Below are 22,095 nucleotides of genomic sequence, written 5' to 3'. Positions count from 1 at the left end.
GAAACACATCACGCAGGCCATAACTGTATGATTGTCAACCGTAAACAGCTACTGATACACTAAAGTTACATTACTTAACAGAAGAACTGCTTATTCAAGTTATTAAAATGCATTACTGAACACTGATGTCTTGTTACAGTGTTCATGCATCAGCACTATATCTCGACTTGTCTTCCTTGCTTTAGGCATTTATAAGCTATAGCTATAATATACAAGCTATAGCTGCTTGTTATTTTATTTATAAATGAATTTTGTTGTATTCATGAAACTGTTGGCTGTCAATAAATAACATTTAACTAATCTTAATTGTCAAATTATTTTTATACCATATTGTAAAATTATTTAATTTGAGAGTAGGCATTGAGGTCCACCCTATTTCACCAAGGTCCACTCACTTTCAAATTTCTGTATATATATATATATATATATATATATATATATATATATATATATATATATATATATATATGTATGTATGTATGTATGTGTGTGTGTGTGTGTGTGTGTGTTATATATAATCTCTAAATTGTCTGTAGTGTGTGTGTTTGTGTGTGTGATTATGTCCTGTGACGGGTTTGCAAATGGTGGTACAGCAGGTCTCAAGAGTGCATTTGTTTAATTCTTGCTCATTTTCTGGCCAATGATTTGTTGTTAATTTGTTGTTTTTTTTCCAGGAGTGTATATATACTCTAGTCAAACTAAAAATCATACAGCTGAAAGTCTGGACCTATGTGAAGTACAATGCTCTACTAATGCCATAGGATTACTAACAACAAGCTCTGTAATTCATCTACAGAGTACTACAGTGCATTATTAATCACTGTTTAGTAATCCCACATCATTACAACACAACACTTCATATACACACAATGCACACAACATGCACCATAGTTATCCAGTGCTGGAAGCATGAGTCAATTACGAGACAGATCAATGATCATAAAAACCTGTTGGCGTCAATAAATCAGTAAACGGGAGGATTTCAGAAGATAAAGAAACATTAAATTATAAATGGAGGGGTAATATAATGATTATTAATGAGTTTTGTCGTTTGGGGAGATTCGATACAGCACTTTTCTGACTGTCAATCAAAATTAAAGATAAACGTATTTCCGGTCGACTTGTCTTTTGGGCTGAATAATAACGGCGTGCTAGGAGGCGGGGATTTAGCGGGCTGAGTGCCTGGCAACCCGCTGAACACAATAGACGAGGCTCCCTTCTGGAGCAGATGTGAGAGAAGACGGTGTTTGATTGGCCGGTAAAATTCAAGATTTACGGGACTATAATCATGTGTTTTCGGCTTTTAGAAATGAAGAGTGTCTTTATTCGGAAGGGAACACATTTGTTTGTGAAGACTGTTGGCCTGACACCTGTCTGAAGAACATCAGGTTAGCCTTCTAGCTCTTAGCGTATGGAAAATCAGAGTTCAGTAGACAGCAGAGTTTTAACAGAGCTGACCAACAATGCGGCTAGACTAGCTAACACACAAGCTAAAAGCTCATTAGACGTCCAGCAGTCTAGAGTAAACGCCAGTTTGATATCTCTCTGGCGAGTAAATATCTAGTTCAGCTAGATTAGTTTAGTGCTACTAGCTAACCTAGCTGGCTAACTAAGCTAGCTAGTTAACAGGTACCGTAAACGTTCTATGTTTACGGGTCGCTCGTGTTGCTTACTATTTTTTGTCCACACAAAAATGGATAAGGTTAACCATCAAGACCTCTTGGTTGAAAAAAGAATCTTTTCGCCCTTAGCTAAGTTATTATCTCAGTTTAAAATGTTTGTTAGCTTTTTCCAGACTACCCTCGAGCTGTAAAGTGAATAGAGAAGGCAAATCACTTGCGCAATATAGTCCACCTTATTCACTTAGGCTGAATCCCAAATAGCTCCCTACTTCCTACAAAAGCGCACTTCGTCGTCTATTAAATAAAAGCGTATACGCCCTAGAATACCGCACTCTTTGTCCAATAGGAAGGCGTTTGATGTTCGGACTAAACGGTTGTTGTTTAAGCGTGCAATCAGGACGGCGCTACGCAGTGACGCAGGCGTGACGAGGGTCTTCAGTTCAGTTCAAGCTTCCGCCCTGTCACTGCTTTTGCCTGAGGATTAAAAACCATTTCTTCTTTGTGACATGACATCTTGACTCATTTACAGTGTTGTCTTGAACAGCCCTCAGACAAACGTGTGTGTTTGTGTGTGTGTGTGTTTTACACTTGTCTTTAACAGGAGTTGGGATTTTGGCTTCTGGTGAATGAAAAGGTGCTGATAAATCAAGGTATGTACCTGTGTCTGCCTTTTATTTGTTGTTGTTGATGCCATGAGAAATAGATGTTAGACTAACTAAATATTTACACTTCTAAAACACTGCAGTGTAAACGTGGATTCATGTTAGTATATGGGGAAAATTGCCAAAGCACTAGTTTGTGATGCACTGTGATGTGCATCGCAAAGCCATTTCAAATGGGCATTGTCACAATATTGTAATGCAGTCCAACAGTAAAATAAATAAATAAATAGCCTGTGAAATGGCACATAAATGCATTTGGAACACCAGACCATGTTTTTCTCGTGGGGGAGGGGGAACTTATGGATATATTGGGCAGGGTGGCGCAGTAGATAGTATTGTCTCCTCATAGCTCCAGGGTCTCTGGTTTGATCCTGAGCTCAGATTACTGTCTATGTGGAGTTTTACACGTTCTCCCCATGTCGCCCTGGTTTTCTCACAAAAACATGTCAATAGGTGGACTGGTGCTGTTAAAATGTCCCTAGCTGTGAATGTGTGTGTGTGCGCGTGCATGGTGCCCTGTGATGGACTGGTATACCATTAATCCCAGCTTCGGCTCCACCACATCTCTGATCAGAATAACGTGCTTTCTGAAAATGAAATGAATAATAAGTGTGCTCTTTCCTTCTCTCACATCTAGATATCAACTGATCACTCCATGGGGCTGTTCAGGGAGTCATCTACCTGTGCTGACCACCTTCTTCTCCTCCGCTCTTCCTTTTTCACACTCCAGAAAATTATGACTCATTACTTAGCCAGAAATGGCCATTTATGGATTTGTACTAGCCACAGCAAGTGGTAAACCTCTCACTAATAACATATGGAGCAGCCTGATGTCCATATTATCAGAAAACGTGACAAATTTTCATGGACATTTTTAAGCAGAGACAAGAAGGTGGAGTTTCTCTGTTTGGGATCAAAATAAAGCTCCATTCCTGGTCCGATTAAATTACCTTCTTCACCTGACTTTATGCTGGTCAACATGGTGCCCAAGAAAGACTCCGAGGCCGTACAAATGCTGCGTGTGGATGTAGAGCGTGTCAAGTCTTCAGATGGCAGAATAAATGGCGATAAGAAAATGGAGGTTTCTGAAAAATCAGCCAGTGAGGATTCTGTGGATCACATTCCCAAACGCCTGTGGGTTATGCACGGAGCTGTCATGTTTGGTCGTGAGTTCTGCTATGCCATGGAAACAGCTCTGGTCACACCTGTGCTACTACAGATAGGTAGGTGACCGTTATACTTGAAACCAGTAGATTCTTGGTAAGTTATAATGTCTCTGTGTAAGTCAAGGTGATTGGACTTTCGTCACAATTCATTCGTCATCACGAACTGATAAAGGCCCTCGTATGAATGATGAAACATCAAGATTTCATCACATCTTCACTGAAAACTTTTATAGACGAGCAGTAAATGGCGTTTGGCATTTAAACATTGAGAATGCTCATGTGATTCTGCAAGTGTCTCAATATACACCATGAAGGCGAAGAATAAACATGCACAAAAAAACCACACACACACTGCACTAAGCTTTTGTCATAGTGTATAACAGAAGCTTTTTCTGTTGATGCGTGTGTTTAGTGCAGGGTAACAATGAACTCCACTGAACTTAAATGAAGAGAACGTGTGCGTGTGCACATTTCTCTCAGTCTGTTTTTTTCCACATTTTCAAAGAGCGCAACTTCAGTGACATGTTTGCTATGAGGTAATACAATTTAGAGAAAAGGAAACTATGCAGTGAAGTGCTATGCAGCACTGGTTGCACCCTTATTATGCCAAAGGGGTGAACGGAGAAGCTGAATTCATATTCTAGAAGCCAACATTAGCGTGATCTTGATTTGATATAAATAATATCAACTTAAAATACTTCAAATAAAACTGCTCTGCTTTTTACTCAGTGAGTTCAATGACTTCAACTTACTGCTACTGAAAGCAGATTTTAAGCACGTAGAACATTCTGTCACATCATATATTTTGAAATGCCACTTTGATGGGTTTATGATCATTTATATTGTTCTTTATTGCAGTAGTAAAATTGTTACAGGTATCTCACTGAGGTATTTGATGAGTAGATGAAACATGACAGTATTATAAAAGGTGAGTTAATGAATAGTGGACGTGTTGAAACAGGTGCTGGCCCTCTGCAGCACAATCACTGTGCACCATGTGCTTTTCCAGGGTTTGATATAAAAATTTTAAAAAAATCTGTGTTTCATAGTCAAAATCACAAAAACTAAACATCAGACTTGAGATTTAAATAATCACATGAATTAATAATGTAACTGAAGACCAGTGGCTTAAAGAACAGGTTCCTAACTCTGGTCTTAGAGTATCCTCACCCAAGGGAATGATTGAAGAACAGCTTTATTTGACTAAAATCATTGTTGGAAAGTGAGATATTGAGCTCCATTCTGTTTCTGTTCAGGTCTTCCAGAGCAGTACTACAGTCTGACGTGGTTCCTCAGCCCCATTTTGGGTTTAATCTTCACACCTCTGATCGGCTCAGCCAGTGACCGCTGTACCCTCAGATGGGGTCGGAGAAGGCCCTTCATTCTGGCTCTGTGTATAGGATTACTGCTTGGTTTAGCTCTCTTTCTCAACGGCTCTCTGATGGGTGAGATTTCTCTCTGACAGTTTTTACTTTTAACTTTGAATGATTTACATACTTTTGATGTAGAGAGAGACATCTTTACTTTGTGTACTTTTATTAATTCACATACTGCAGGGCAGGATAGGGTTTGGGGTTTCAGCTGTTGTTGCTAATGTTTAACTGCAAGGCATTTAGTCATTTGCGTAGGCTTTTTCATTCTGCAGACTAGGATTATGATGACAAGAAAAAACATGTAAGCTCTGTTACATCATTAAACCGTTTGTGTCGCTGCTGGTGTGTGTGCACGTGTGTGCGTGTCTCTCAGGTCTGACTGCAGGGGATGTTCCTGGTGACCAACCCATTGGGATCATTCTGACAGTTGTAGGTGTAGTGGTGCTGGACTTCTGTGCTGATGCTTTAGACGGACCAATCAGAGCCTACCTGCTGGACATCGCTGATGGCGAAGAGCAAGACATGGCCCTGAATATTCATGCCTTCTCTGCAGGTAACATGCATGGAGCATTCATTTTTATGCCTCTGCCACTAGGAGCGGAAGGCATTATGTTTTCTTCTGTCCGAGATTCTCATTAGTGCAATATCTTAAGAACGAGAACAAATTAATAACAAGAAGGTGTAGACTTGTTGGCAGCAGAGGCATCCCCGTTGGCACTGTTGGTGTTGAGTTTGACTTATCTTTAATATGAAGTATATAAGACCTTCATAAAAAAATATATATATATTAGCACAAGTAAAGACTTTAGTTTTAGATTAGACATGACCTTAACCTGAGTCGCTAATGTCCACTGTATTCTCATATTGCATTTACAGGTTTGGGTGGAGCTTTGGGTTACATGCTTGGAGGTTTGGACTGGACAAATACTTTCTTGGGACATGCCTTCAAAGCCCAAGAGCAAGTGCTGTTCTTCTTTGCTGCCATCATATTTATAATTTCTGTGGTGCTTCACCTTTTTAGCATCAAGGAGCGATCATACAATGCTCATCACCAGGTGATATCTGAGACTGAGGAAGCAGACAGCTCCTCATCCATTCAGCTTAACGAGATCCTTTCTAGGACTCACCAAGTGCCAGAACTGGACCTTATTATTGAAGAGGATCCTTATGAAGTTTATGAAGACAATCAATCTGAGACAGAGGTCCAGAAGAACTTCCTGAATGTAATGAGAAGTAAAAGTGACTCGGTTCTTGCTGTACCAGACACTCCCATTGAGCTTGATCCAGATTTGAACCTTGATAGTCACTTTTTCCACAACGTAGTGCCCGCTTTATTCCAAGATTTCAACACTGAAATGCCATTTGAATATTGCCAAAACAGCAGCTGTCAGGCTGATCAGTGCTCTAACCTCCCACTCCAGGCAGATCCTGCAAGGAACAGTGAGCACCCTAATGCTACCAAAGTTATCAATGGTGACCTTGCTGGGGACGCCAAACCAAAATGTGAGATGCACCATCAAAATAAAGCTGGTGTTCGTCACTCCAATGCGACAGTCCGCTGTCGGCACCCTTCCTTCTACCGGCAACCTTCCTTTACCTTCTCTTACTATGGCCGGGTGCGCTTCCATCGGCCTCGTCGCCTCATCAATTCAGCTCGCCCAATCAAGTCATCGCGAAGCCTGAACGACATTGACAGGATAACAAGCCTTCGGGAGCATCGAAGGCCACAGAAAAGAGGTAGTACATCGACTGTAACGGATGAAGAAGATGACAGTGAGAGTGAAGAAGGAGAAGGAAGTGGCACTACTGTGAAGCTGCTTTGGTTGTCCATGTTGAAAATGCCTCCACAGCTCTGGCGCCTGTGTGTGTGCCATCTTGTCACTTGGCTCTCCATTATCTCCCAGGCTGTTTTCTATACTGACTTCATGGGACAGGTCATCTACGAAGGAGACCCAATGGTAAGAGGAGCTCCAGATTTTCTCCTGAGTATTTTTAATCTCTGGCTCTGAATTACAGTCACTGCAGACAACAGAAACGCACTCTTTTCTACATTTAGGCTGCTGCAAACTCGACTGCACTTCAAAACTACCATAAGGGAGTACAGATGGGCTGTTGGGGGCTAGTTATCTATGCTGCCACTTCTGCCATCTGCTCAGGTATGTTTTACATCCAGCAAAGTTTTTATTAAAGCTACAATTAAGGAACAACAAAGTGGTAACTCTAGTAGTGAATGTTCTAAAATTCATAAAGTATTGGCTTGTTCTGCAGCTGCAGACCTGACTGCTAACTTTGAATGTGACGTTTAACAGTCCAATACCGTAGTCACACTGTAGTAAAAACATCTACTGTTTATATAATGTTTACATGTGCAATAATGTAAATCATTGCAATAACGTAAATACATATTAGACTTAAAGAAGTCTAATATGTATAAATAGTGGCATTTTAGAATATTGGTGGAAAAGGACCATCTGCCTCGTCTCCGAAGTGTCAGAAATTTAAAAGAACGATTGCTGAGACAGTGCACCGTTTACACTACAGGCAACACACAGAGGCGAACATTAACCAACTCAATAACACAATAACTACAGTATGCTACCTTTCAGCGCACTAAATTACAAAGATTCCCAAATTCTATATGATGTGCTTGGAATATCTGAAGTTAACGCTGCGTCATTGCCATGTGGAATGTTTTTGTGTAATTGTGGAATGTTTTTGTGTTCAAGTAATTTTCCATATACAATACAAAAACTGAAAAAGCCATACAGTCAGTCACAATATGCTATTACATTTTGTTTTTATTCTTCATATTCACATTCACAGTAGATAACATGTCTTTTCTGTCTTTTAAAGCTGTGCTTCAGAAGTACCTTGACAACTATGACCTGAGCATTAGAGTCATCTACATTCTGGGAACTCTAGGCTACGCTGTGGGCACGGCTGTGATGTCCATCTTCCCCAACGTCTATGTCGCCATGATAATGATAAGCAGCATGGGATTCATTTCGATGAGTATATCGTACTGTCCTTATGCTCTGCTGGGCCAGTACCATGAGATCAAAGAGGTATGACTTTAATATAATTGTATTTTATCTTAATAGCTCTTAACATCACATTGGTAGATCTTGATATGAAATATTGTTCATTGTTGCTGCTGATTACAGTTACTGACTGTTGGGTACTACCTCTTGTTTTCTCGTTACAGTACATCCGCCACAGTCCAGGTAACTCTCGCCGAGGCTTCGGTATCGATTGTGCCATTCTGACATGTCAGGTTTACATTTCTCAGATTTTGGTGGCATCAGCTCTCGGTGCAGTTGTGGAAGCCGTAGGCTCGGTGAGAGTCATCCCGATGGTGGCTTCAGGAGGCTCCTTCATCGGATTTCTTACTGCTGCGTTCCTTGTGATTTACCCTGACACATCTGAGGATGACGATGACGAAAATGAAAAAGCCCCAAGTACAACCTGAGCCTGTTGATGATTAACAGACCAGGGTTGTGTTCATTATGTGAAATGCTGACGCTAAGGAGATTCACCTGAGCAATAGAGGCTGAATCGTAAAAGTCACTTTTTCACTGTGAATAGTTGAGAAATTAAGTATACTACAAAATCTAATTACAAATCCCAGATTGCACTGCTCCAGAATGCTCACAATGTGCATGAGGAGTGTAACCCTTTCAATCATGACGATATCCAGGCATCATATAGCACATACACAAGCAGAATGTGTGTTTAAAAAAAAAAAAAGGTACAGAAACCAGCTGTGTTACTCCTGGCATTGTGCTGCAAAAAAAGTATTTATTTTTTATCCGAATGGTACAAAATATTTCCATTTTCTCTTGGATAACAGTATTATCCAGAAGACGTTCACATAAGCTTCACATAGAATTTACCAGTTTTACATCACTTCAGTTAAAATGTTTTCTACTGCCATGATGATGGTCATGGTTTAACAGGGAGATGGATTTCTCTTATTCCACACAGTCCTGCAAGAGTTCCTTTTGCAACAGTTTAAGCAGGCTTGAATTTAGTGATTTACTAAGTTTGCACTGTATCATCTTACTACAGCGTTTGCACATTCATATTTCATTTGTTTTACCAATATGCTGGATTACCGTTAGTGCTTGAAACAGAAGCACTCAGGGGAATATCTATACACACACACACACACACACACACACACATACACACACACAGAAAGTGTGTATATATAATCAGCTGCTGCATGACATGGTTACTTTTATACAGCCTTAACTATGCACAATTGAGTCAACATAAGGAATTATGTTTTTATACAGAATCTGAGGTTGGTACTTTTTTTTAGTGCTTTTGGGTACAATTGTTTAAGTGAAGTTGAAATCATGCTCAACTGCTTTTTCCTATTTTGTTTTAATAACATGTCCTGAGATTAACATTGATTTATTGCATTTAGCCATACTTTGTCTGAACATGAGTGCTGTTTCAGTTGTGTATGTTGTTTATAATCATTTTATGCAATCCAGCTGTTTACCACAGCTGATGTAAGACCAGTTTTGTTTTTAATGTTGCTGGGAGACCTTTTTTTTTTTCTTGTCAGGTATTCAATTCTACGAGCAGGACTTGAATTTTGATTATTTCAGTTGAATTGTTCCAAGACATTCATAGCATTAATTGTGTTTGACAAAGTAAAGAGTGGATTCAGCCGACTCTGAAACTTCATTATCCTGGTTTTGGAGATTCAGCACCTATTTTATTATTATTATTATTATTATTATTATTATTATGTTTTGGAAAATCCTTGTATTGTACTGCTGTGAAAGTGACTTCTTTGGTATTGTGTGGACCAAATAGCCTGTTTTACAGTTTCTGGTGTTTGGATAATTTGTACAACAATTTGGATACAGAACAAAATGTATATAAACCTGAGGAGTTGTATGTTTTCTTTTCTTCACCACCACCACCACAACCACCACCACAAGCTCACTGATCATTGAGAAGCATCATTTCTGAAAACACTTTTGTGGCACATGTGGAACACTAGGTGGCATCAGGCCAAAAATTAAGCTGTGTTTTTCCTGTGTTCCTATAAAATATATAGTTGCCAATCAGAAAACAGGAACTGTTCTCTCTCTCTCTCTCTCTCTCTCTCTCTCTCTCTCTCTCTCTCTCTCTCTCTCTCTCTCTCTCTCTCTCTCTCTCTCTCTCTCTCTCTCTCTCTCTCTCTCTCTCTCTCTCTCTCTGTACTATTTGTTGTGCAGGCATACAGCCAATTGCTGTGCTATTCTTCCTAAACCACCCGGTTCCACTATAGCTTTGAGGTTAGCCACTATATCTTTGAGCATAGCCACAGTTTCAGTGTTCAGCCATATTATGGTATGTGATTGTGTTATGCGTGTTGGAATGGTATATAAAGTTGAAAATAAGACATAACCCTGCCAAGGTTACAGTCTCTGCTATTTGCAAGAGTAAACTGTTGGGAACAACAGTACCATTAGAAATGGAAATGGTATGTTATAACTGCTAATGTTAATTACTTCTATATTTACACAAAAATAATAATAATAAGGACTGAGTGCTTTTTGAGTTTTGTTTTTTTTTTATATCAACAAATGGTCATTTTCTACCTGATAAGTCTCATATTTTTATCACATGCAATGATTCAGGAAAACAGGGAGTGTAAAATGTGTGGTGTGCTATTAATGAAATTATGCAAATTAATGTGCATTAGAATGTGCCACGTGTATTTGTAAGGGTGTTTTTTTTTAAAAAAAAAAAAAAACTCTTTTCTCTAATAAGTTTGAAGTTCACAGGTATTTTATTTATAGCCCATAAGACACTGATCAGATGTTAATGAATTTTCTAGAATAACTGAAAGTTCTCACTGGAAGGTATACATTCAAATACATTATCATTTCTATAATACCAGCTCATACCACATAAGTCTAATAAATGGATTCATAACATATAATTACTGATAGGACGCTTTATTTAATATTTATTGAATATAAGATGCATTTGTCAGCTGCAAGAGTTTTGATAGGCAAATTTTTTTTGTATTTAATTTGTTTCATTTTCATACATGAATATTAATTGAAATAAGCTGTATCACTAAAAAGTGGGTAAAGTTCAGTGCACTGTGAATGTGTTGTATATGAATTGCTTAAGCAAATATAAATTCACAGATAAATTGAAAATCTATCTTAATTACTGTTTAAAAAAAGTCATGAATTATTTAGAATTTATTTCTCAATTTCTATTTGAATAATGTTCTTTTTATAAATATTCTCTGCATTCATTTTACCATCTATCTATCTATCTATCTATCTATCTATCTATCTATCTATTTTATTTATAATTTCAGTGCTCAATTTTTAAAAAATTTGGCATTAGGTATGATGATTGTGACTTGTGATTTATTTATGTATTTATTTGACATTTAATCTCCTTTTACATCAGGCTTTTCATACAGAATCATCGTTTGTATCATTTTCAATCTCCATCATACAAATAATGAACATCATTACGCTAGTAAAAGCACACAGTTGGAACATAACTTTTCTTTTAGTTATTTAACATTTGAGAGGCAGAAAATGGCAATTTATTTAGTTTGTAAGTGTTATAGGTGTCCCGTTATTCTATCTTTAAGATGTTTGTTGTGCAGGCAAATGTCTGGCATATTAGTGACTTGTTGGCCATGCCTTACATGCCTACACTTGTAAAGACAGGAAACAGCACATGGAATCTCATAACACGTATTACAAACATACAAAAGACTAAGTCACATAGTTCAACTGAAGTAATAACAAAAGTAATAACAGAATTCTTTATATAAATATACACTCACTGATCACTTTATTATGAACATCTGTATACCTACTCATTCATGCAGTTATCTAATCAACCAATCGTGTGGTAGCAGTGCAATGCATTAAATCACGCAGATATGGGCCAGCAGCTTCGAGTAATGTTCACATCAACCATCAGAATGGGGGAAAAAACATTATCTCAGTGATTTTGACTGTGGCATTATTGTTGGTGCCAGATGGGATGGTTTGATTATTTTTATAACTGCTGATTATCTGGGATTTTCGCAGTCTCTAGAGTTCACTCAGAAGTGTACAATAAAGAAAAAACATCCAGTGAGCAGCAGTTCTGCAGATGGAAAAGCCTTGTTAATGAGAGAGATCGATGGAGAATGGCCAGACTGGTTCGAGCTGACAGAAAGGCTACAGTAACTCAGATATCCACTCTGTACAGTTGTGGTGAGCAGAAAAGCATCTCAGAATGCACAACAAGTCAAACCTTGTCAGCTAAGAACAGAAAGCTGAGGCTGCAGTGGGCACAGGCTCACCAAAACTGGACAGTTAAAGATTGGAAAAACAAAGCCTGGTCTGATGAATCTCGATTTCTGCTGAGGCACACAGATGGCAGGGTCACAATTTGGCACCTACAGCATGAATCCATGGACCCAACTTGCCTTAACAGTCCAGGCAGGTGGAGGTGGTGTAATGGTGTGGGGAATGGTTTCTTGGCAAACTTTGGGCCCATTAATACCAATCCATCATCACTTCAATGCCACAGCCTATTTGAGTATTGTTGCTGATCATGTGCTTCCCTTCGTGGCTACAATTTACTCATCTTCTAAAGGCTACTTCCAGCATGATAATGCACCATGTCACAAAGCAAAAGTCGTCTCAATCTGGTTTCATGAACATGACAACGAGTTCAATCTTCTTCAGTGGTCTTCCCAGTCACCGGATCTGAATCCAATAGAACACCTTTGGGATGTGGTAGAATGGAACCTGAACCTGAAAAAATCTGCAGGAATTGTGTGATGCAATCATGTCAGCATGGACCAGAATCTCAAAGGGATGTTTCCAATGTCTTGTGGAGTCCATGCCACAAAGAATTGAGGCTGTTTTGAGAGCAAAGGGAGGCCCTACTCAGTATCAGCATAGTGTTCCTAATAAAGTGCTCAGTGAGTAAATTTGACGTTACACTCATCAAAGAGCTTTCAACATTTCAGAGACTATAAATATAAAAACGCATGAGTATACTGCATACCATCTTTCAGTTGATTCCTGAGGTTGTGAAGTTTCCATTAACAACCTCCATAAGAACAAACTGTTTGGAAGGTTTGTGTGAAATCAGCACTTCCCAAGAGCAAAAATACGGTGCCTGGAAATACGGTTAGAATCATATTGGTCAGATGAAACCACACTCAAGTTCAAATAATAGTTTTATCCACCTTTTTATATTTACATTGTTGTATCCGCATTGATCTTAGTAACATTCAAAAATGCTGGCTCAGAGCTCATGAGGGAAAACCTAAAAATCATAGCCATAATTTGAAGTAGAGTCAGGCAGGTTTGACATAGGATAATCCATACTTACAAGGTTCAAAACCAGGAAGAACAATGATACATACATTATAAACACTGCTTGGAGGGTAAGACTTCGCAACAATGAAGAGGAACTGCAGGGTATACAGTGTTGGGTAAGTTACTCAAAAAAGTAATTAATTACTAATTAAATTACTGACTAATTACTCTGGCTGAAAAGTAATTGCATCACTCATTACTAATTACTTCTTAACCTTGACCATATGGACAATAGAAATGAAATTCTTGTTTTACTTCTCTAAATTTAAGTCAAACATGGAATAGTTTAGTCTATTAAGCATAGCTTTATTAAACCATTTTAACACAAAAATGTAAACAAATGATTTAAACTATCTTAACAATAAGAGATACTAAAACCTAAATTTTACTGTGATGTTCTTGTCTACATGTGACAAAAAAATTAAGTAATGGGACTATTTCCATTTAGCAAAACTACCACTCATTTTTGCTGACATCCTTGAACTTGAGCGACTTCACAGCCACATGGAGCGAACTCGCACGCATGCGCGCTAGCCTACAGCTAACAAATTTAAAGGGGCACATTAGGAATACATTAGGAATACATTGATACATTTAAATTTTAAAGTCAGTATTGTTTCATACAGAACTGTTGAATGTTTATACAGTACGTAATTGCAAGTACATCATAAGTAAGTGTAACTAATTACTTAAAAATGAAGAGTAATCCCTTACTTTACTTTTTATTACAGTAATATGTTACACCCAACACTGAGGGTATACATAAGCAAACTAATCAAAGCCTAAGCTCAGAACAGATACTCACATTAGGTAACAGACCAATGATAGGACAGGGGTGGAGACAGGACTAGAACAGAAATAAAAAGGACATGGAATGAACAAAAACAACATGAAACTGTCACAGTTAAAACTGTGCACTTGGAAGAGGAGGAATTTGTGACAGATGTGTTTAAAAAAATTCTACAGACAGAACCTTATAATTCAATTTCAAACCTAACAGGTTCTATCTACGAGGTGAGTAAGTGCAAACCTGGTTGTCTCCACTAGGAGGTTAAGACTTCACAGAAATCACAGAACAGTCTGAACAGACTGATAAGTGCCATTCACATGCACAAACCTAAGAACAGAAAGGAGGATGACATTCTTACACCTTGTTAGACATTATAATATGAATTATAGGAGTCATTTTGAAACCAGCATTTTTTGCAGAATAAATATCCGTTCTGTACTTTACTGTATGAAACTACATAGATTTTTATATATGTCTGAGCTCAAAATATCATTTTCTGCATGTATTCTTCTTATATACAGTTTGTCCTCACTTTCATGAATGGTTCGAATAATTTATGATTTTACATTAGTGTTGCTAAAATGCACCTTTTCTCCTGATTCAGGAGACAGATGACCTACTTCTGATCAACACTGATAAAGGAACCATCTTATCGTTATAGACCATGCTGACATGCCAGAAGCTCCACATGCTGTTGCTGAATGTTTCAAGAAATGAGAAGAAGACGTTAGGTGGAATAAGCATATCCAACATCCCATGATGTTCTTCAGTATGAATACATTTACTGCAACTACTGTCTGTGATGCTGATCCTGTGACGCCTTGGATGCAGCAGTATGTTTGGTTAATAACAGTAAATAACAGTAAATAAGTTTACAGTGACCCTCCTATCTCCATTGTCTAATCAACACCTTGAATTCCAAGCATTTGAAGGCCCTGAGAGATTTTTAGAACCTCTATAAAATGAAAAAATGACACTGAGTTGTTCCCTGGAGGGCTGACACAGACTCTGGTAGACTCACTGCAGAAGGATGAGAGAGCTCAGGCAGAACAGTGTCCAGAGCTCATCTCTAAACTTAAAAATGATGATAATAAGTGAGCTGGTGACTCATGACCATGTATAAAGGCATTGTCAGAGAAATGGCCACTATTCCCAGGCTGTTTAAGGCCCTCACTGATGGTCACAGTTACAATTTTACATCAAAGTTTACATTAAAGTTTGCTGCCATTTTTCATTTGCTTTAATGTAAGACATCATTTGATAATGTCATCATTTGCTAACACTACGCATTAATTGGCTTGTTAAGTGAAAAAATACATCAGTATATTTTTCATAACTTCTCAGCTGTCATATCATACTGTCTAGAGAAGCAAATGATTGTTTATTGACGTTTATTGATACTCAGATACACTCTGAGTTTAATTGAGCTCATTACAGTCTAAATGAGTAATATGAAAACAGATAACAAAATAGTGGAATCTTCTCTGGTGCTCATTTAATAGCGAGTATCAATAGTAAAGTTGTTGCCTCATGACCATGACCTCATATGCGGAGCCTAAAAAATGCCTATGGATTTACCCATATAGCCCCACATGCTGAATAGTGGGGCAGCTGTGATGAGTATTAGAGATAAATATGTTTGAATATTTTTGTATGACCACCAAATGTCAGATTTTAGATTTTATGAAGACTGTATATGGCAAATGTTCTCTGGACAGAAGTCCTCTTTACAAGTGTGATGCAAAAACCTTAAAAAATAGAGATTATATTATGGAATGCATCAGCATTTACATGCTTTCTTGCACAAACTTACTTCTTAGAATTGTTCTAACACATTGGAATTGTTTTATTCTACTTAATCAGTCAATTTATGAGTTTGAGTAATCAGCATAATCATGCATTGCAATAACAATTCCAAAAGGTTGCAGGAGTTCTGTGTTTATTTTTTTTTCCAGGTCAGCAGGACATGGTAGATCCAGAAGTGCTCAGAGTTTTTTTCACACATTCTGGAAGGAGACAGAGGCAGAGGACCAAGATGTTGCTCTGCCTTCTGAAGTCATCAACCAACTGGATAAGAATGAGTGTGTGCACAAGTTATCAAGCTTGATAAAGAGTCATGGCATGGCAAAGACTGCCATGACGCAGAAGAGATTGCACTTATTGACAGAGGGAAGGCCAGAATATTTTGAAATCACCAAGTTCAGAGACATTAAGGATTGTGTATTTTCATCAGTAATGTTAGTTTTTTAAGTCTTATGTTGAATGGAAAGTTGATAGATACACACAGTTCATTAAGTTAGGAGTAATACTAAGGGCTGTGCTGATGGAAAGTAATCCACGCAGGGGTGGTGTAATATGTCCTGACGTCATGTCTTGCCACCTCAAAGTGTGATATTTTCCTATAGCAGCACATTCCAAACTGTTTTTTTTTCCTCATGTAACTGTATCTGTTTGCCAACAATTACATATTTTAATTTATTAATGAATGACATGTCTCACCTGTTAATCATTTACAGTTGCATTAAATGTTGTGAAATATCTACGAGACACGTTAGTTCCTTTTATCACTTACGTTATAGCAGCTATAAACAGTCATTTTTCTCTCTCTTGAAAATAATAAGACCAAAAGTGCAGCTTGTCATGTAACAGAGAAACTGGAAAGTAGAAAGTCATCTGTCCTGAAGACTTTCCCATGTCAGAAAACTTACTGACTGTTACAAATCACTGACACCTGATATACAAGTCCCTGTGAATGAATTGTTCCTATAGAAACACTAAGGTATTACAACAAGCACATTTAATATTGTCAGGATTACATTACCCATCATCACTTGCATCCTTGACAAATATAAACCTATAATTTATGTTAAAGCCTGAACTACTGTCAGATTTGCAGTTACAGAAAATTATTCAATACCTTCTGATTCAACAATTTAACAGCATTTTGGTATAATAGATATAAGTATATAGATATATTTGGTATAAATAGATGGTTTGTTACACTGACAATTTGACTATTTAAATTTTTTTTTTAAGTTATTCAAAAATATTGTTAGAAAAACGTCATCTGTGAAAATCTTGTTTCTGTTTTTTCTTTGAAGCCATTTCAGAATTAGCAGAAAGAGTTGTCTGAGTTGAACACCTGCTGTACATTTTGTATATTTAGAACTGTATGACATCTAGATTTCTGAAAGGGCTGAATGGGGCATTAGTACAGTTTACAGGATTCATGTTTTTAAACTTATAGCACCATAAACATATTTAAATGCTGAAGATATGAATTGAAAATTAAGAGGTTTCTACCCCAGTTGACTATTATTAACAGAGTTGAATTAGAACCCAAGCTAGAATATAGATCTGACAAATGAATATGACTCTGGCTAAAGGAGGTGATCTCTGCTGCACCATTCCTCTTATTGAGAGTCCCCTCTCTGTCGATTAAGACTAGTCTAGCTTTTTTTCGAGGCCAATCTGCAGTCTGTGTGACCTCTGGAGTCTGACGGTCAAAGAGATGTAGGCAACAAGGTACACTACTTTGCTTGTTTAGCTGTTTTGACATTTTTAAAGTAATGGGGCAAGATTACCTTCTTCCAGGTAGACAACAACTTTAATTTTGGCTTTTGTGGCAAATATTGTTACTTTGCAATAATCGGCAGGATTATCCCTTTCCCAAATCGATGCACACTAAAATATAGCCAAATACATCCAAATAAATAGACTCTGAAACTTCTAAAACCAGTAAACACACCCATGTTAACAATTCAATCCAGCTAGACTGAATTTTGCACTGTAGACATCTGTTTATATGCTCTGTTTTAACAGTAGAGGTGTAGACATAAAAATGAAGGAAGTTTCCATTATCACATGAAGGTCACCAAGCATCCGCTTAGTTATTTTCCACTGTAAAACCACCACCAAGATTTCACACACCCTGCCGCTTCTTCCTGACCCTGCCAACATTTTCATCCTCTTTGGAAAACGTATTGAAATCATTGCATGTTTTCATAGATAGCTGAAAATATGAAGTTTGAAGAAATGTATATATTCCATTCTTCGGGATCCTCAGCACATCAGACTTTGACTAATGTTCTGCACATGGACACTGCGGTGGGTTCCCTGCAGACCCCAAAGCCAAACTGGCCTATTATGTTCACTTGAAGAAGGATTATAGGTATAAGACTAATAAACAATCATCTTGTGAAAGTAAATCGTATCCCAAGTGATATTTGAAAGAACATACAGCTTTGTCAGGACAAGATTGTGTGTTTTTAACAATTGTGGTGTTCTGTAATTTTGTGTTACTTTTTGATTCCTACTTTTTATGATGATCTAAAATAGACAAATTGGCATCATATTTGTTATGAATAACATTGTCATTACTTATAGTGCAACAGTAATATCTGGTGTAATTTGGTGACAAATCTCTGTTTTTTGTTATGATGGCACCTAAAATCACAGACTATGAATCACATGATAAATCCATCTCTGTGCAAGATCACACCAAAGACTGTACATGTACTGCTGTATGTTCCAGGTGTGAATGCAGTGTTTTATTGTGTATCATTACAGGTATATTGATTAATGCAAATTGAGAGGGTTCATTTTTAAAACAACATTTTACAAACTTTCCTTGTGTATTTCTTACAATCGCTGAGATTAATTCATTTTCAAGATACAAAATAAGTTCAACAAGCTATTGCCAAATGCATTAAAAAAAAAACTGTACAAGCTGTTGCAAGCTGTTGTAAACTGTTACAAGCTGGACCTTGCAACAGAGCTGTATCCAAGTAGGATTTCAACCACTGGTGAGACTTGAAAATTTGATTTCAGCATTTTAGTGTAAGTAGTAGTATTGTTTACTTAGAAAAACCCCAAACTGAAAAAGTAAAACATCAAAACTGCAACTACCAAGTTGCTTTGATTAAAATAATGTTTTTTTCTGAGACATTAGCAGATGTTTTCTCTCATTTAAAGTAAAAATGACTTTAATTGTTAGCCTCCCGATCACAAGTTCTAACCAGTTTGTTATTTAGTTCCTTGCATACCAAGACTTTTATGGAATAACTTAGATATTATCTTTTATCTACAATGCCCCCTAGTGATTAGGAATCTGACCGTAACTAGGCTGTAGACGGTGTTAAAACCCAAACTATTTTCAAAAATTCACAGCCTGTAAACTTCTCATTTGTATGAATGGGTTACTGGAGTACAGGGGAGCATAGCTGCTGTTAATTTTCCTGTTATCATCATTCATCATTTCCTTTTGGATCCATGTAGGTTAAAGACCTACTGTAAACTAAACAGAATGAGATGTCATAAATACTGTTTTCATATAACTCTTAAATTTGTATCCCCAGAATTGCATGTTGAGAGTAGATCAGGAGCAGGTGAGGATTGACTCTCAGGGCCCTGTGATATACATCATCAACCCGCACAGTATGTCGTATCAGAAGCTGACTGAGCACTGGGACTTTGCCCTGGAGGAGAGGAGCCACAGGTACAGGTGAATGACAGAGCAGTTGCTTCAAAGTACTTACATATGCTGAATGATAATCTGAAGGTGTTTAGACATGTCTTATTAGCTTATTTCATTCTATGACACCTGTAAAATAAAAAAAGAAAAATGAATTTAAATATTAAGTGCATTCCAGCTCATTTCTCACCCTACTGAGTTACGTGAATACACCAGTCTTCACAGTATTTGTACACAATTCGGTACATCTTGTTATCTAGGGCACAGGTATTACATATGAAGTGTATTACACACAGAAGTGTATGAAGCTCATGTTCTGTGCAACAACACAAAGAATTACAAATAGAGGAACTGTCCTGTTGGGGGTTAAATCCATGCTGCATTTTTGCAAAATGACTTAAATAGGAACCTGAGTACATGAATGTCTTATTTCTCCTGAGATCTGTTGCAACTCCTGTCTGTCTTCAGCAGATGGCAGAATCACATCCTACATTTATCTCAAAATCATTAGCTTCAGGAATGACCTGATACTGAGTTACACCAAAATGTCTTTTTTTCCCTCTAAGCCATGCTCAGGTGTACTACTGTAGTGCCGATGGCTTTGTACTTGTGTGGGATGTTCCCACTCTTTGGATTGCGAAGGATCATTCAGTGAATGGTAAGTCAATATTTGCCAAGTTTTAAACAGAAGGTCTACTAAAATGCAAACATTACAGATAACAGGGTTTTAAGACTAGTTAAAATATGAATAGAATGTTAAGTATAAAATTGGAAGATACACAGTTATTATTATACTAATTAATTAGGATTGTGTAAATTATCAGACAATTGTCTTAAATCCAAACTGAAATATAAGTTAGCCTTGTGTAATGGTATCATTAGATGCCAAATGAGTGTATCATGGGACTGAGGAAGTGCCTGAGCAAAAGATATTTCTTCCTAATGCAGTGATGAGAACAACCACTACATTCAGCAGCTTTTTACTTTTTACTTTAACTACTGGAAGTTTGTGTTGTCTTTACAAACATAATTTTTAACTTTGTTTTTCCTTTGTCATTAGAAAAACTGTCACATATGAATTACTACCTTTAAATAAATCTTAAATCAATTGGGGTAGCACTTAAACTCGTGGTAATATGGGACATATTTCCTGACTTCCATGACTTAAATAAATTGGTCAGAATTTCACCTTTTTTTTTTTTTTTTTTATCTGCCAGCTTGTTTATTAAGATTTGTGAGAATCTGGAATCTACTGAAAGGTTCTGTAAAATACAATATACTCAAATGTTCAAGACAAAAGTTGGCAAAAGGCAAAGTGGAGGTTCGTCCTAGATCTTAGCCAGAATCCAGGCTTGGGCAATGACACACCATTGTTTAATAGGCTTTTGTCATAGTTTCTTAAATCAACAGCTATTTATGTGCATGAATAACTGAATAAATAATTATTAAATAAAAAATGACATAATTTTTAGACATCAAAACCCAACAGATGAGATCCAGTGAATGTGTCAGTGAGTATGAATAGTATCCTATAAGATTTCATGGATCATGATTATCAAGGTTGTACAATGTACAATGGTCACCGTAGAGTATAGCACATTGTGCACTCCAGGTGCTTGTTAAAATCCTCTCTCATTCTTGATTTTTTTTTTTTTTTTTAGCTTTACAGTACAATAGTCATATATCTATATCTATCTATCTACCTATATTCTCCCCCTTTGTCTGTAGATCAGAGTGGAATATCAATACAGCAGTCCTGATCCAGGTGGAATGTGTTGGACATTGAGTGTTGCAGTATTCAGAAGGAGCTGCAGGCTTACAAGGACTCTGCTCTGACAGTTACTGCTATGTACTCAGTAGCATATGATAAACAAGATGACAGAATCAGTATCTGGAAAGTGGTTTAGAAAGACAGGGAGGCTTTAGGGTATTAAACACAGTTTCACTGACCTTGCAGTTACAATAAAACTTGCCATGAATGACTGTGTGGCACAGGGACATTGCTTTGCCTCAGTGGAAAGCAGCAGCAAATGACAGTGTAGGGCAGACTTTTAGTCTTGGCATCAGTGAATTCATCCATGCAAAAGGAAGTATGGCAATACTACTTTCCAGAAAGCAGAATCTAAAGTGTGTTGATCAACTAGGCAACCAATCCAGAGGTAAATGTTTGTCATCTCAGAGATGTGATTGTTGAAAGTGAATGTTGACATTTCAAGGGAGATTTTTTTAGTCAAATCAAGTTAAAAACACTTTATTATCACTATATTTTTTAATGAATAAATGTATGTTCCTTCTTATTGTATGTTCTCTCTTTTTACAATGTAAAACATTGAGGAGTATATTCCAGTCTGGCTGTTTAATGATAATTGGAACCTTATGACTATAAGGTCAGTGTTTTCAGAGAGAATGTGATCCTTGGCTGACACTGGAGCTCATGAAGAATTCAGGCTGTATGTCTCTCGCCCATGCAGAGAGCTGTGATTGGCCTGTCTCAGCACTGCCCGTGGGAGGCTATGCCACAACAATAAAGATGCCAGAGGAGTGCTGCAGCACTGACATGGAAAAGGAAGGAATTTTTGTGATGTGTCTATTTAGACAGGGACAGAGAAGATACACATCTCCATTGCTCCCCAGTGCCTGTGGGTGTGC

The 22,095-nt window shown here is 37.5% G+C and overlaps 1 protein-coding gene across 2 annotated transcripts; it reads left to right on the top strand.

The window, feature by feature from the left end:
- The first annotated feature begins 1,162 nt into the window (after positions 1-1,162).
- slc45a4b (solute carrier family 45 member 4b) lies at positions 1,163-9,921 on the top strand. Of its 2 annotated transcripts, none has more exons than XM_026926788.3 (9): positions 1,163-1,388; positions 2,224-2,272; positions 2,922-3,507; positions 4,707-4,895; positions 5,197-5,376; positions 5,700-6,781; positions 6,880-6,979; positions 7,677-7,888; positions 8,029-9,921. In XM_026926788.3, the coding sequence occupies exons 3-9, from the start codon at positions 3,252-3,254 to the stop codon at positions 8,290-8,292; spliced, it is 2,283 nt and encodes a 760-aa protein (XP_026782589.3). In that variant the 5' UTR covers positions 1,163-1,388; positions 2,224-2,272; positions 2,922-3,251; the 3' UTR covers positions 8,293-9,921. The 2 variants fall into 2 exon arrangements, with proteins under 2 accessions (XP_026782589.3, XP_034163272.2); XM_034307381.2 differs by having other exon boundaries at positions 1,167-1,258.
- The last annotated feature ends 12,174 nt before the right edge of the window (positions 9,922-22,095 follow it).

This window comes from Pangasianodon hypophthalmus, chromosome 1 (assembly GCF_027358585.1).
Source record: "Pangasianodon hypophthalmus isolate fPanHyp1 chromosome 1, fPanHyp1.pri, whole genome shotgun sequence".
Taxonomy (NCBI): Eukaryota; Metazoa; Chordata; class Actinopteri; order Siluriformes; family Pangasiidae; genus Pangasianodon; species Pangasianodon hypophthalmus.
This window is presented reverse-complemented; position numbering and strand designations above follow the sequence as displayed.